At 58.9% G+C, this 12808-nt stretch overlaps 2 protein-coding genes across 5 annotated transcripts in view; both read left to right on the top strand.

The window, feature by feature from the left end:
• Positions 1-282: 282 nt before the first annotated feature.
• On the top strand, positions 283-4742 carry NDUFS8 (NADH:ubiquinone oxidoreductase core subunit S8). Of its 4 annotated transcripts, none has more exons than XM_006171260.3 (7): positions 283-405; positions 1433-1490; positions 1589-1639; positions 2225-2314; positions 2424-2596; positions 4330-4458; positions 4543-4742. In XM_006171260.3, exons 1-7 carry the CDS (start codon positions 298-300, stop codon positions 4672-4674), a joined length of 741 nt encoding a protein of 246 aa, XP_006171322.2. In that variant the 5' UTR covers positions 283-297; the 3' UTR covers positions 4675-4742. The 4 variants fall into 4 exon arrangements, with proteins under 4 accessions (XP_006171322.2, XP_006171325.1, XP_006171323.1 ...); XM_006171263.3 differs by lacking the exon at positions 283-405 and adding an exon at positions 422-503; XM_006171261.3 differs by lacking the exon at positions 283-405 and adding an exon at positions 666-828.
• A 2785-nt stretch (positions 4743-7527) lies between these two features.
• The window catches only part of TCIRG1 (T cell immune regulator 1, ATPase H+ transporting V0 subunit a3), a gene marked incomplete in the record, with an annotated part of 16384 nt that continues 11103 nt past the window's right edge, over positions 7528-12808 (top strand). The window contains 9 exon segments of the mRNA XM_027769413.1: positions 7528-7637; positions 9840-9960; positions 10329-10407; positions 11213-11433; positions 11523-11608; positions 12105-12231; positions 12311-12393; positions 12584-12677; positions 12756-12808. Of these exon segments, the coding sequence (XP_027625214.1) occupies positions 9844-9960; positions 10329-10407; positions 11213-11433; positions 11523-11608; positions 12105-12231; positions 12311-12393; positions 12584-12677; positions 12756-12808 (860 nt within the window).

Below are 12808 nucleotides of genomic sequence, written 5' to 3'. Positions count from 1 at the left end.
GTGGGACACAGGCCGCCCGCGTTCCCCCCGGTCCCCGCTGTCATTACTGACGTCACTACGCGCTCCTGGAGAAGACCCGGTCGGTCCGCCAGGCCCCGGGTCCCGGAGCTGCTGTCCAAACCACGCCCGGAAGTCCCGCCTCCGGCGACTCAAGAGTCCTAGCGTATTGGTCCGTCCAAAACAATATGGCGGCTCCCTACAGGGCTTCAAGCACCGGCCTTCCCTTAGCCAGTCAGAGGAAAGTTATTTCTGAATCCCGCCTCCTTCGGCCCCGCAACTGGCCAATCAGATTACACCATGGAAGGTTGGCAAGAAAAAGACGAAGGCAGCTGGCCCAATGGCAGCGTCTCTGGGTATAGGCTCCTCCTCTCGGCTCCTCCAGGGAACGAGTGGCTGCGCTTCAAGGTGGGTGCTCAGGGGTCGGCCCTCACAGCGGGGCCTGGACAGCGGGGCATCGGAGACGAGTGTGGTGTCCCCGTTGGCCTTGCCACCTCTGTTCTCAGGTCAGGCCTCATATTGGTCCAATAGGGCCCTTAGCCTCTGTGTCCTTCAGCGTGTAACGGGCTGACCGGAAGCCAGCGCTCTCAGGGCGTCTGTACTGCCAGGCCTGGCACCTTCTGCGTCTGTAGGGTCAGAGGTCATGGGGAAGGTCAGAAAAGGTGCTGGGTTGGGTACGTGGAACTGAAATCGGTGGTCAAAAGAAGTGGGGCTGCTAGAGTGCACAGGCTATGGAGGGGCACTCTTGCGATCTGGCTAAGTGTGGGCTCTGGGCTATAACCCTTTGCCTGCGAGAACTCCCGTAGTTCTCATGACCTCCCTATTTTACAGGTGAGAAGACCGAGGCCAGGTCATGTCATCTGTCCAGGGTCACTTGGCTTGGGAACAGTTCCAGGGGAGCTTTGAAGCAGGAAGGATAAATTTGATTCTGAGGATTCTTTAAAGGTTTCCAGGAGAGGAGGGCTGGGTCCAATTCCTGCACTCACCTCCCTGTTGTGTGATTTTGGGTGACTCACTTAACAGTCAGCTGTGGTTTCTCATCTGTGCCTCCTGCGAAGGGTCCTTGGAAGGACAGGATGACAGTGCACACGACCCCTGGCACACTGCCCAACACAGAGTTATCTCTTAGAACAAGCTGGCGGTGCTTAGAAGTGTTCTTCAGTTTGAAGGAGATCGGGAATGGAGAAGGGATCAATTTAAAAGTTTTCTTAGGAAATAAGATATTGATAGATAGGCCTTGGGGTCTGCATGAATTCCCTAAACTTTATCACAGCTGAGCTGGGTCAGGTTGGAGGGCTGGGAGGGGTCAGACAGGATGTGGTATGAGTAGGGAACAGGATGGCACCATGGTCTTGGGGTCAAGGCTCAGGGCTCCTGTGGTTCCTGGGAAGGGCTGTTCTTGGACTCCAGGCCACTCTCTGTTTTTATGCCCCAGATGCACTGCCTGACCACTTCCACGCTGCTGCGGGCCCTGGCCCAGGCTGCACGTGCAGGTAGGACCAAGGGAGGCTTTCCCCTAGAGGGGTGTGTGGGGGAACCCTGTCTCCTGGCATGAGGTCATGGCTACAAAGCATCACCCCTCACCTTGTAGGACACCCCAGTGGCCGAAGCCTCCACAGCAGTGCAGTGACTGCCACCTACAGTGAGTATGTGGGTGGTCTCTGGCCTCAGGTTTTCCTGATTATGGTCCTGCTAGAATAGCAAGGGAGGAAAAATAAAGTTTTAGTCTAGTCTTGGTTTTGTCAGGAGCATCTCTCTCTGAGCCTCAGTTTCCGCTTTGTAAAATGAGCATGATGGTCACAATTGAATATGATGCATAGGGCAGAATCCATCATGACAGGGGTTAGCAGGTGTGACCTTAGGGCTCCCCTGGGTGTAACGGGGAGGGAGCTGCCTGAGTGAGCCAGAGTATTTGTAAGTCTTCACCAAGTCCCCTTATCCATCCACTTCAACTCTTTAAATCCCTGCTCGAAGACTTCCAGGCCTCAGTTGACTTCCCAGGCACAGGGGGAAATGGGCAAGCACTGCTTGGGGCCAGAGGTTGGCCCCATGGCGTCCTCAATGAGGCTTAGGAAAGGTTTGGTGAATGAACAGGCTGCCCCAGACACCCGACTATTGTCCCCGGAAGTGAGAACAAGGCCTCATCTCCTGAGCTGGCTCCTCTAGAGAACAGGCACAGGAGGGCGTGTGAGGCCTCCTGCCTCAGCCTCTGCCCGCCTCCCCACAGAGTATGTGAACATGGGGGAGCCTGAGATGGACATGAAGTCGGTGACTGACCGGGCAGCTCGGACCCTGATGTGGACTGAACTCATCCGAGGTGGGCCCTGGCGGAGAGAGGACAGGGCAGGCAGGGGTTGGGCACAGACGGGTTGGTGGGTAGGGGAGGAGGGGCTTCCCCCTGCCCACTACATACATGTTTTCTACAGGCCTGGGCATGACCCTGAGCTACCTGTTCCGAGAGCCGGCCACTATTAACTACCCATTTGAGAAGGGCCCTCTGAGCCCGCGCTTCCGTGGGGAGCACGCGCTGCGCCGTTACCCATCTGGGGAGGAGCGCTGCATTGCCTGCAAGCTTTGTGAGGCTGTCTGCCCGGCCCAGGTGAGCCCCTCACCCCCCGGCCACCACCCCAGCCCCTGCCACAAGGTGAGAGAGAAGCCAGGTATCCCTGGACCCAAACTCTGCCCCTCACCCTACTCCATGTGTGTCCCCAAGAAAGTCCCTGTCCCTCTCTGAGGCACTTCTTCCCTGTGAATGGAAGTGATGAGTCCTGTGGCCAGGGTGTTCGGGGCCTGTGAGTCACAGTGCCCTGAGCAGGCACTGGATCTGTGTGGGCCCTGCCCCAGAGGGTCTGGTAAGGGACATCAGACTTGGGCCTGTGAGCACCTGAGGGTCAGCACTTGTCCTGGATGTAGTGGCGCTTTCAGGACCCCTCCCGTGTGCCTGTCATAGGTTGTCCAAGGATACACATCACCACTGAGCCCCTGAGCCCTGGTTGCTGCTCCTGTGAGCCCTGTTAGTGCAGAAACAGGAGATGCAGCCACAGCTCTGGTCCAGGCCCTGAGTGTGCCCAAGAGGAACCTAGCAGCACTGTCCTTACTCACTGTCCCTATGGGGGGTGTTCCCTGACTTAGGGCAGCGCTCGTCCAAGTCCTAGCTTGTCTCCTGGACCACTCCCAGGTCCTCCAAGCCACAGGCTGTGGTCTTGAACGGGAGCCCATGGAAGGGGCCCCAAACAACAGCAGCAGCACCGATGATGGGCCTGGCGTCCAGGGAATGCCGTTTACCTGCTCATTACCTGCATTGTCGCATTTAATGTTTACAAGAACAGTAGGTAGAAGCCATTATTCACATTTTTACACAAAATGATGAGGCTATATCCAAAGACACCACTACAGGGGTGGGCATTGTATTCCTGGATTGAGGGATAAGGGTCATTGCCAAGCACCTTTTTTTTTTGAGAGGTTTTGCCATAGGGCGCATGTACTCGCCAGAAAGACAGAGAGAGAGAAAGTGAGAAATCACCCCCCAGTGGGGATGGCCACACTGCAATCCCTTCTCCTCTCGGGATCTTAGGCATGCACACACACGCACCTGGCGTGAGTTTTAAGTCACTGGGTCCGGGACTCGAACCGCGGTCAACTACATGGGAGTCCAGTGACATAGCCATTACACTAACTGTGGTCCCATTGCCAAGCACTTTTGAAGGTTCTCCTGACTGTGGGAGCTCCTTTCCCCCAGCTGGCATAAGACTGTATTCAGGGGCTGGCTGATGTAGTGTTTAAGCGTGTTGGACTCCAACATGGCTGATCACAGTTCAAGGCCTGGACCTGGCAGCTTGCTTTCTCATTTTCTCTCTGTCTCTCACTCTTGCTCTGTGGTCAAATTGGAATAAATAAATATATTTAAATAAAAATAATTCTTAAAAAAAAAAAGACCATGCTCAGGAACAGAGGTAAGGACGTGCTTTACCCCCAGGTCTCAGGGCTTTGCTCCTCTGTTGCTGCGTGGCTTTGGGAAGTCCTTCAACAGTAATTGAGCTCTTACTACAGGGGGAGACTCCTTAAGACTGTGGGTGCTGCATTGAAGCAGCCTCCCTCAAGGGGATTATGTTCTTGGATAGGAAGTAACAGCGATAACCAGCAAGCAAACCAGAGGACGGTCAGCTGGGGCGAGTGTTAGGAAGAAACCTGAAGCTGTTGTGCAGATGTGAGGGGTGGTCTCTTGGGAGGCATCTGTGTAGATTCCAGGGGTAGGAACGAGCTGCAAGGAGTAGACCTAGGGGTCATGATAGGGCTGGGCATTTTGGCAGTGTCCACTGGCCCTCCCACCAGGCCATCACCATCGAGGCCGAGCCAAGAGCTGATGGCAGCCGCCGAACCACCCGCTATGACATCGACATGACCAAGTGCATCTATTGTGGCTTCTGCCAGGAGGCCTGCCCTGTGGATGCCATTGTTGAGGTAAGCAGGCTCTAGATGGGGCAGGCAAGGCAGAGGTTTCTGGGAGGGACCTGCCAACAACCATCCCTCCTCCCCCAACCACAGGGCCCCAACTTCGAGTTCTCCACGGAGACACACGAAGAGCTGCTGTACAACAAGGAGAAGCTGCTCAACAATGGAGACAAGTGGGAGGCCGAGATCGCCGCCAACATCCAGGCCGACTACCTCTACCGGTGATGCGCCCCGCCCTGCCCGCTGGATCCCCGCAGCCCCTGCTGCCCAATAAAGAGCCTCTGACCCCGCCAGTGCCTCCTGATTTGAATCTGGCCATCCAAGCAGGACCATCCCCAGTTGCCAGAGGCCTGTGGATCCCTCCACTGGACCACATGGAGGTCCCCAGCCCATTCTCTTAGTGGGGTCCTGTGCCCGTGACCTCAGCCAGTCCTGCACTGCTGGCCCAGCCTTCTGTGATTCCATGGGGCCTGTCGGCCCTCCTCTCGGCTAGGCCACAGCCCACATAATTTGAGGCATTTTCTCCAAGCCTTGGCAATGCCAGAGTCACTGCAGGTCTGCAGTCCCCACAATCTCAGGAGGCCAAGGTGTGGCCTGCTGTTTCCCGAGGGCCACATGTGACTAAGACCCTTAGGATGTGGAGCCTCCTAAGTGGCAGAAACTCAGGCAAAGGCATGCTTCTGGTGGGGGGGGGTTAGGGAGAAGCCTGCGGTGGTGGTGATAGTCACAAGGGAGTGACACATGCCCTGCTGTCCCTGAGCTGGCCTTGCCTCCAGCCACATCCCCTTTTCTCCCTACATTTCCCAGACCAGACCAGGCTACTGGCTTAGTGTCTGCCTGTCATCACTTCCTGTTTTGCAATCCCAGCAAAGTGGTGGTTCCCTCTAGGACCATGTGCGGGCCTATTGCTGCCATAGTAGCCAACAATGAGTGCTGTGAAACTAATTTATTTATTTATTTTTGAGATTTTTGCTGTAGGGCACGTGTACTCACTGGAGAGACACAGACAGTAACAAATGACCCCCCCAGGGAGGACGGCCACATCTCAGTCCTTTCTCCTCCATTCTCCTCTCGGGATCTTGGGCACACATGCCTGACGTTTTTTAAGGCACTGGGTCTGGGACTTGAGCTGCTGTCGACTACGTGGGAGTCCAGCAACGTAACCATTATGCCATCTGCTGGTCTCAGAAAACCATCTTGAGAGAGGTGAAATAATCTGCTCAAGATCACGCAGCACATTTGCAGTCAATAAACAGAGCCGAGGGACATCGAATCCCTCCTCCCTCCCCAGTCATTTCCCAAAGTGCTTATAAAGCACTGATGTCCTAAGATGCTTCTGGGAAAGAAGGGAGAAGGGTGGACCAATAAGGGTGGTGACCACCCCATGTGTCCTCTCACCTGGGACTGGCACTGCATGTTAGACGTTCGAGGATCTGAGACGGCCTTAGCAAAAAACCTCAGCCTTTTCCCAGTCCATTCCCGGAGTGCTCCTTTTCTCAAGTCACCTCCTGATACCTGGGCCTTCGTGTTAGGCCAGGCTTTAATACCTGGCCAAGGCTTTGCGGGATGCTGCAGAAATGAGCATAAGGGTGAGAACTGCAGCAACCAAGAAAGATCAGAGCCCAGGAGGGGTCCACACTGCTAGTCCTGGTCAAGACAACAGCTTTTTTCAAAAGGCAGGCTCAGAAATCCTAAATCACCTTTAATTTAGCCCTTTCCACGTGTAACCACAGAGAATTGGCACTGACTTGATTCTTTCCCTGATAGGTCTAAGGCATGGGTCCCTATACCCTAAGCCACAGACAGGTGCAGGTTCCTGGACTGTTGGCCCCACTCACCCATCCCACCATGCAGCAGGGGTGGGCATTGGCCACAAGTGTGGCTTCGTCCATCACTCATATCATTGCCTGGGCTTGGCCTCCTGTCGGATCAGCAGTGGACTTTGATTCTTACGGGAACATGAACCCTATTGTGTGATTGTTTCATTTGTGTATTGCAATGTGGTGGGTCATTGGGGTACCAGCCCCCCTACCCCAGTCCGCCGAGAGGTTGTCTTCCATGAGGCTGGTCCCTGGTTCCAGGGAGGTTGGGGACTGCTAGTCTATGGCATTTTTTCACGTTAGGAGTGTAGCTGTAACACCACTGTAACTCTGGAAGCCATAGAGTTCTGGTTTTCCCCTGTCCTGGCAGTGTTGACTGAGACTCCACCTCCACCTGGTTTACTAAGGGTCTCTGTTCGAACAGGTCTACGACACTTAGAGGGTGATTCAGTTTCCAGGCAGCCCTGGGGCCCCGTCACCGCTCCCCCCACTCCTCAAGCCTCTGCTCACTGTGCAGTTCAAGGGTCACCAGAGTAGAAGGGCCCCATGTCCCTCTGGTGCTCAAGTCTAGTCCAAGTCTGTCCAAAGTGCAGGCAGCTGGACAGTCGCAAGTCCATTTCCAGGCACTGGGATCTGATGACCCTACGTTGTTGATTAGGAACAAGGTCACCCTGCACCCTTAGCCACAGGTGGGTGGCAGCAACTGCCCTGTTCCCAGTACTTCCCAGTGCCTGCTGGAGGCGGAGCCCTCAATGTCGTGCAGCCGCTCAGAGGGTCAGCCACACACCCAAGGACACAACACTGGGCCTGGAGCCAGCCGCGTCCTGGGTGGTGAGAAGCAGGAAGGTGTAAGTAGTGGGCCTCACAGAGGGAGACGGGGCCCAGAAGTGGGAGAGCGAGCTAGGGAGACGCAGGTGGCAGATCCCAGGCCCATTATCCTGAGAGCGTCGGGTTACACCGGCCTTCCCCGCCAGCGCTCCAGGTGGGAGTGTAGGGGGCGCACGCCTAGCCCAAAGCTAGGCCTGAACCCGAGGGCTTCCGGCATCCCAGCCTCACAGGCCGCTCAGGTAGCGCTGGTCAGTTTCCCCTTCGGTCTCCAGGCCTCGTCTCCGGAATTAACCGCCCCCTGTCCCTGAAAGGGCTTCCCGCCGTCGGGTCACAGCCCGGGTCCCGCCTTCTGCTCCTGCTCTGCGACTCCCGGTAGGGGCTCGGGCCGGGGGACGCAGCGTCCCTGGCCCCGCCCCGTCGGCCCCGCCCGCGGGGAAAGGAGAGCTGCGTGGGCGCCCGGGCGGGAAGCGCAGTGCTGCGTCCGGCCTGGCCAGCGCGGAGCGGCGAAGAGCCCAGCGGCGAGCGCGCGGCCCACCCGGGGTGAGTGCCCCAGCTGAGGTCTGCGGACCCCTGCTCGGCCTGCCACCCCAGCTTACCCCCACTCTAGAAAGGGGCCCTGGCTCCTCTCTTAAGCAGGGGTCCGTGGGTGCAACTTAGTCCACCCGCCTTCAGGCCTTGCAGGGGGTCACCGAAACGATAGGGAAGAGGATGGGTAACTGCCTCCAAGTGCTATGAACCCGGCTCTGCCTGCCCGGCCTGGTGTGGCTGAGTTTCCCTGCTGCATCTTCCTGTAGCGGGAGGAACCCATTCTACAGATGAGGAAACTCGGGCCCACCCAGCTAGGAAGTAGCCGAGCTAGAGACCAGAAGGGCGCCTGGGACTCCAGAGCCCACCAGTCTGGAGAAGTGGAGGTGGTGGGCGACCTGGGCTCATCGTCCCCTGGCAGGGGCTTTGAGAAGAGATCTAATGGATTCCTGGAAGAGGAGCCTTAACTCCTGGCCTCCCGAGGGGCCAGGAGAGGGGCACAGGGTGAGGGCTGGGCTGCAGCCTGGACCCGGAAGGCCTCAGAGGAGGCACCCTCATTTGCTCAGAAATCGGAGAGGCTGGAGTGGCGCCTGGCAGGGGCAGAGGAGGCCTCAAATGCCAGGGGAGAGGTTGTCCAGCGCCCTGTACACAACCACGCCACCACAGGGTGCCCCACCCAAGGGAAGTGCCTGGGCCTGAGTGAGCCGATACCTAGGCAGAGGGTCTGTGAGCCCCCCAGCTGCCCTGTGAGCCAGAGGTACTGGGCTGGAGTGGCCATGGCCGCTGCTGGGTGGGGGCGCGCTGCTCCACCAGCCAGATCCTCAGACCCAGCTCCCTTCAGCCACTTACTTGGCCAGCACAGCCCCTACAGGTGCCCAGGTGAGAGAACAACCCTCCTAGCACATAACGCTGGGACTTCAAAACCTCAGCCCCAGGGCCTGGCTTGGCCACCAGCTGCTCATGTGACTTTGAACCTCACTTTTCCAAGCCTCAGTTGACCTGTCTATAAAATAGGGCCCAAAGCCCCCTCCCCGGATTGTCAATAGGGATTATTGTGAGGTGATGCGGGTACAGGGATTATGTGGAGGCTCTGATTATTTTTACCACCTTACTACCCAGATCCTGTCTTTGCTAGGGGTGGCCAAGTCCCATTCACCCAGAGGACGTGGAGGCCCAGAGAGGGTGAGAAACTAGCTCAGGGTCACACAGCCAGTCACGGTTGGGGCAGAGCCCCAAGCCCTGGTCCTCAGTATCCACCCAGTGACCCAGCCATGTCTTTAGGTGAGGGCACCCAGGCCTCCTACCTCTTTTCCCTGCCCAGGGCTCTGCACTTCGGCCCCTTGGACTGCCCCCTCAGTGATCTCTCCTTTCCCAGGCTGGGGATGGGGCTGCAGTTCCCTATTTAGAGTTAGGAAACCAGGCTCAGGGAAGGAAGTGGCCATCTGGGCAGGCACTGGCCAGCCCAGGCAGAAGGCTGGGTGCTCTGGTGCCAAAAGGTCCGACCCAGCAGCGTCCTCACCCTTGTCTGTCCCTCCCCACCCCCCGAATTTGAGAGTCAAGGAAATAGCCCCAAGAGTAGTGGCCATGGAGCAGGCGGGGACCTGGGAGTCCTGACTTGTGGGCTGGGACATCAGCAGGGCCGGTTGGAGGCCACCCTGGCCCTCCCCCTTCCCGTCCGTTCCCCAGTTTCACTTTCGCTGATTTCAACACCTGGAAGGCTGCTTCTGCCTCCAGCCCTCACTTTAACGGCTGCTCAGCAACCCAGGCCTCAGGTGCTTCCCCTCCAACAGTCCCCCTTCCTCACTTAGCTTCCACTGTCCCAGAGGACAAGCCCCACCCCAGCCCAGGGTGTCAGTTGTCAAAGCCTCCCCTGGAGTAGAAAGCCAGGCTGAAGGAGGAAATGAGTGAGCGAGCGGGGTGTAGGGTGAGGGCAGGATGGAGAGGCGGGACGGCAAGAACAAGCTAGGAGAGAGTTTGAGGCTGGGTGGCAGGCTGGGCCAGGCAGTCAGTCCTCCTGCTTCCTGGTGACCCTGCAGCCCGCCGCACCTTTCTCTTCCTGGTGACCCTGCAGCCCGCCGCACCTTCCAGGGCCTGGTCCTTATCTGTCAGATGGTGTGGGAGCAGTACCTTCCAGGGCTCTGCGAGGGGTCTGGGAGGCCTTCTCAGTGAGGAACTGTCTGTGGTCCACGCCTGAACGGCCCCCTGCCCACCGCACAGGACCATGGGCTCCATGTTCCGGAGTGAGGAGGTGGCCCTGGTTCAGCTCTTCCTGCCCACAGCAGCTGCCTACTCCTGCGTGAGCCAGCTTGGCGAGCTGGGCATCGTAGAGTTCAGAGATGTGAGTAGGGGCCAGGTGTGGTTGGGAATGTCATGTGGGTCTCTGCCACTGAGCCAGGCCTGCAATCTAGGCCTAAATGAGGGCCACCTCCTCCAGAGTGGCCCCTGATCCCATTCGCACCCAGCAGCTCCTTGCCGTAGGAGACCCTGCCCTGGCCTGGCTTTGGCCAAGCCTCCTCAGCTCCTGCTCACACCCTCTCTGGGGCATGAGGCCTGTGCTCTACATGGGTGTCTGGAGGCTCATGGCACACTCTGCACCTTTACAGAGAAGGAGCTCATACCTGAGGAGAGGCAGGCCTGGGCCCCGGGGTGTGGGGACCCTTCTGGCCTCTCCTCAGGGACACTGACCCCTCTGTTTGACAACCACAGCTCAATGCCTCAGTGAGTGCCTTTCAGAGACGCTTCGTGGTAGATGTTCGGCGCTGCGAGGAGTTGGAGAAGACCTTCAGTGAGTTGGCCTTAATCCCATATCCCAGGCAGGCTTCCTGGAGGAGGTGCTAGCCAAGCTTGGTGTGAAAGGGAAAGTCTGGGTTATCCAGGTGGAGGGCAGAGAAGGGAGATGTAGCCAGAGCCAGACAGAGCAGCTGGGATCAGAGGGGCGTTCTTGGGAACAGGGCAGCCTCAGGTGGGCTGAGCAGAGGGCCCAGGCAGGGCTGGCTTGGAGGAGGCCTCGAATACAGTGTGAGAACCTGGGACTTTGTCTGACAGACGCTGGGGAGCTACAGGAGTTTCTAAGCAGGGCAGAGGCCCGGATGGAGCTTTCTCCTCTGTGGATGGGTGGGAACCAGGATCTAGGGTTGGGTGCCTCCAAGGAGCAGCTCCTTTCTGAACCCAGGAGAGAGGGACTCCTGCCCTTGTCTCTGCTCTGGAAACCCCTGTCAAGAGATGAAGCCCCCTGCCTCCTCCAAGGAAGGGGAATAGAGAGGTCTGACTTGGCTGTTTCTTGGTTCATCAGATGGTGGTCCAGGCCCCGCAAATGCCCAGGAGAACTCCATGGGCCTCAGCCCTGGGCTGTGGGTGGCGAGGGACTGGGGAGGGACAGCAGCCCAGACTTGAGCTCAGAGGGAGGGGAGCAGGCCCTTGGGGAGGGAGGGAGGTTTGGCCTGGGGGTTTTCAGAGAGTCTCTGACTGGCTGAGTTCATTAGCTAGTGACTGGTGGAGTGTGGGTGGCATCTGCGATCCCCTTGGTGTTCACTAGCCTTTGGCTAACAGTGGACCCCGAGTGGCCCCCAACCCTGTGCCTCTGCACCCAGCCTTCCTGCAGGAGGAGGTCAGGCGAGCTGGACAGGAGCTGCCCCCACCCGAGGGGAGGCTGCTGGCGCCTCCGCCCCGTGACCTGCTGCGCATCCAGGAGGAGACAGATCGCCTGGCCCAGGAGCTGCGAGATGTGCGGGGCAACCAGCAGGCCCTGCGGGCCCAGCTACACCAGCTACAGCTCCACTCAGCCGTGCTGGCCCAGGGCCATGGTACCCCGGTCAGCTCCAGCTCAGGCAGGGGATGAGGGTCGAACAGGGGGTGCCAGGCCGCCCCGGGGGTGGGCTCATGGTGTCGCTCTGCTCTTAGCTGGTAGCCACCCACACAGATGGGCTCTCGGAGACGACCCCCCTCTTGCAGCACTCCAAGGGGCCACACCAGGACCTGAGGGTCAAGTGAGTACAGGTCCACTTCAAGCTCCTTCCTGTCAGCCCGAGCCCTGACCAGGCCGTGCGCGGACTCCCTGTTCCGTGCTCTTCCCTCACTCACGTGCCTGAGCACTGCTTGTCCTCTGCTCCTCCCTCAGGCCTGGAACTTTCCGTAGTCCCAAGCCTTTGCTCTTGTTGCTTTCTCCTCTCTGGGCACCCGGGTGGGCTTCTGCTTTGCCTTGGAGGCAGGGCCCTGCCAGATGGCCTAGCTGGGTGAGGCAGGGAGGGAGGTGGGAGCCACCCCCACCCAGCCCTGCTGGCAGCTTTGTGGCAGGTGCCGTGGAGCCCCACAAGGCCGCCGCGCTGGAGCGTCTGCTCTGGAGAGCCTGCCGCGGCTTCCTCATTGCCAGCTTCAGGGAGGTGGAGCAGCAGCTGGAGGACCCTGTGACGGTGAGCCGAGTAAGGGACAGGCTGGGGGTGTGCTGGGCAGAGCTGGAACACCAGGGGAAACTTCTGCTGGCAGCTTTGTGGCAGGTGCCGTGGAGCCCCACAAGGCCGCCGCGCTGGAGCGTCTGCTCTGGAGAGCCTGCCGCGGCTTCCTCATTGCCAGCTTCAGGGAGGTGGAGCAGCAGCTGGAGGACCCTGTGACGGTGAGCCGAGTAAGGGACAGGCTGGGGGTGTGCTGGGCAGAGCTGGAACACCAGGGTAAACTGAGCCTGGGTCCTGCAGGGGGAGCCTACGACATGGATGACCTTTCTCATCTCCTACTGGGGTGAGCAGATCGGACAGAAGATCCGCAAGATCACTGACTGGTGAGACTGGGGTGGGGGCACTGGGCCCGAGAAAGTTTTCAGCCTGGCTCTGGGCACTCACTGGGCTCCGTGCATCCCAGACCCCTGCATGTCACCTCCACCATATCTGTCCTGTCCCCTCCTGCCCCAGGAGCTCCCCTGAGCCTCCTTTCCCAGGCAAACCCTCGGCCCTTTCGTCCCTTCTCTGCAGCTTCCACTGCCATGTCTTCCCATTCCTGGAGCAGGAGGAGGCCCGCCAGGGGGCCCTGCAGCAACTGAAGCAGCAGAGCCAGGAGCTGCAGGAGGTGGGTGCCTGGGGCCTGTCCTGACCCTCCCCACCCACCCCCTGCACTGCTCCTCCTGAACCCTGTTCTGGCCCCCAGGTCTTGGGGGAGACCGAGCGGTTCCTGGGCCAGGTGCTGGGCCGGGTACAACG

This window comes from Tupaia chinensis, unplaced genomic scaffold, assembly GCF_000334495.1.
Source record: "Tupaia chinensis unplaced genomic scaffold, TupChi_1.0 Scaffold149501_1, whole genome shotgun sequence".
Classification (NCBI taxonomy): domain Eukaryota; kingdom Metazoa; phylum Chordata; class Mammalia; order Scandentia; family Tupaiidae; genus Tupaia; species Tupaia belangeri.
This window is presented reverse-complemented; position numbering and strand designations above follow the sequence as displayed.

What these genes read in the sequence shown, in the direction of transcription:
- NDUFS8 (XM_006171260.3), top strand. Translation starts at nt 298, where the DNA reads ATGGAAGGTTGGCAAGAAAAAGACGAAGGCAGCTGGCCCAATGGCAGC. An exon ending in ACGAGTGGCTGCGCTTCAAG is followed by an intron (nt 406 to 1,432) that starts GTGGGTGCTCAG and finishes TTTATGCCCCAG; the next exon opens with ATGCACTGCCTGACCACTTC. An exon ending in AGGCTGTCTGCCCGGCCCAG is followed by an intron (nt 2,597 to 4,329) that starts GTGAGCCCCTCA and finishes CCCTCCCACCAG; the next exon opens with GCCATCACCATCGAGGCCGA.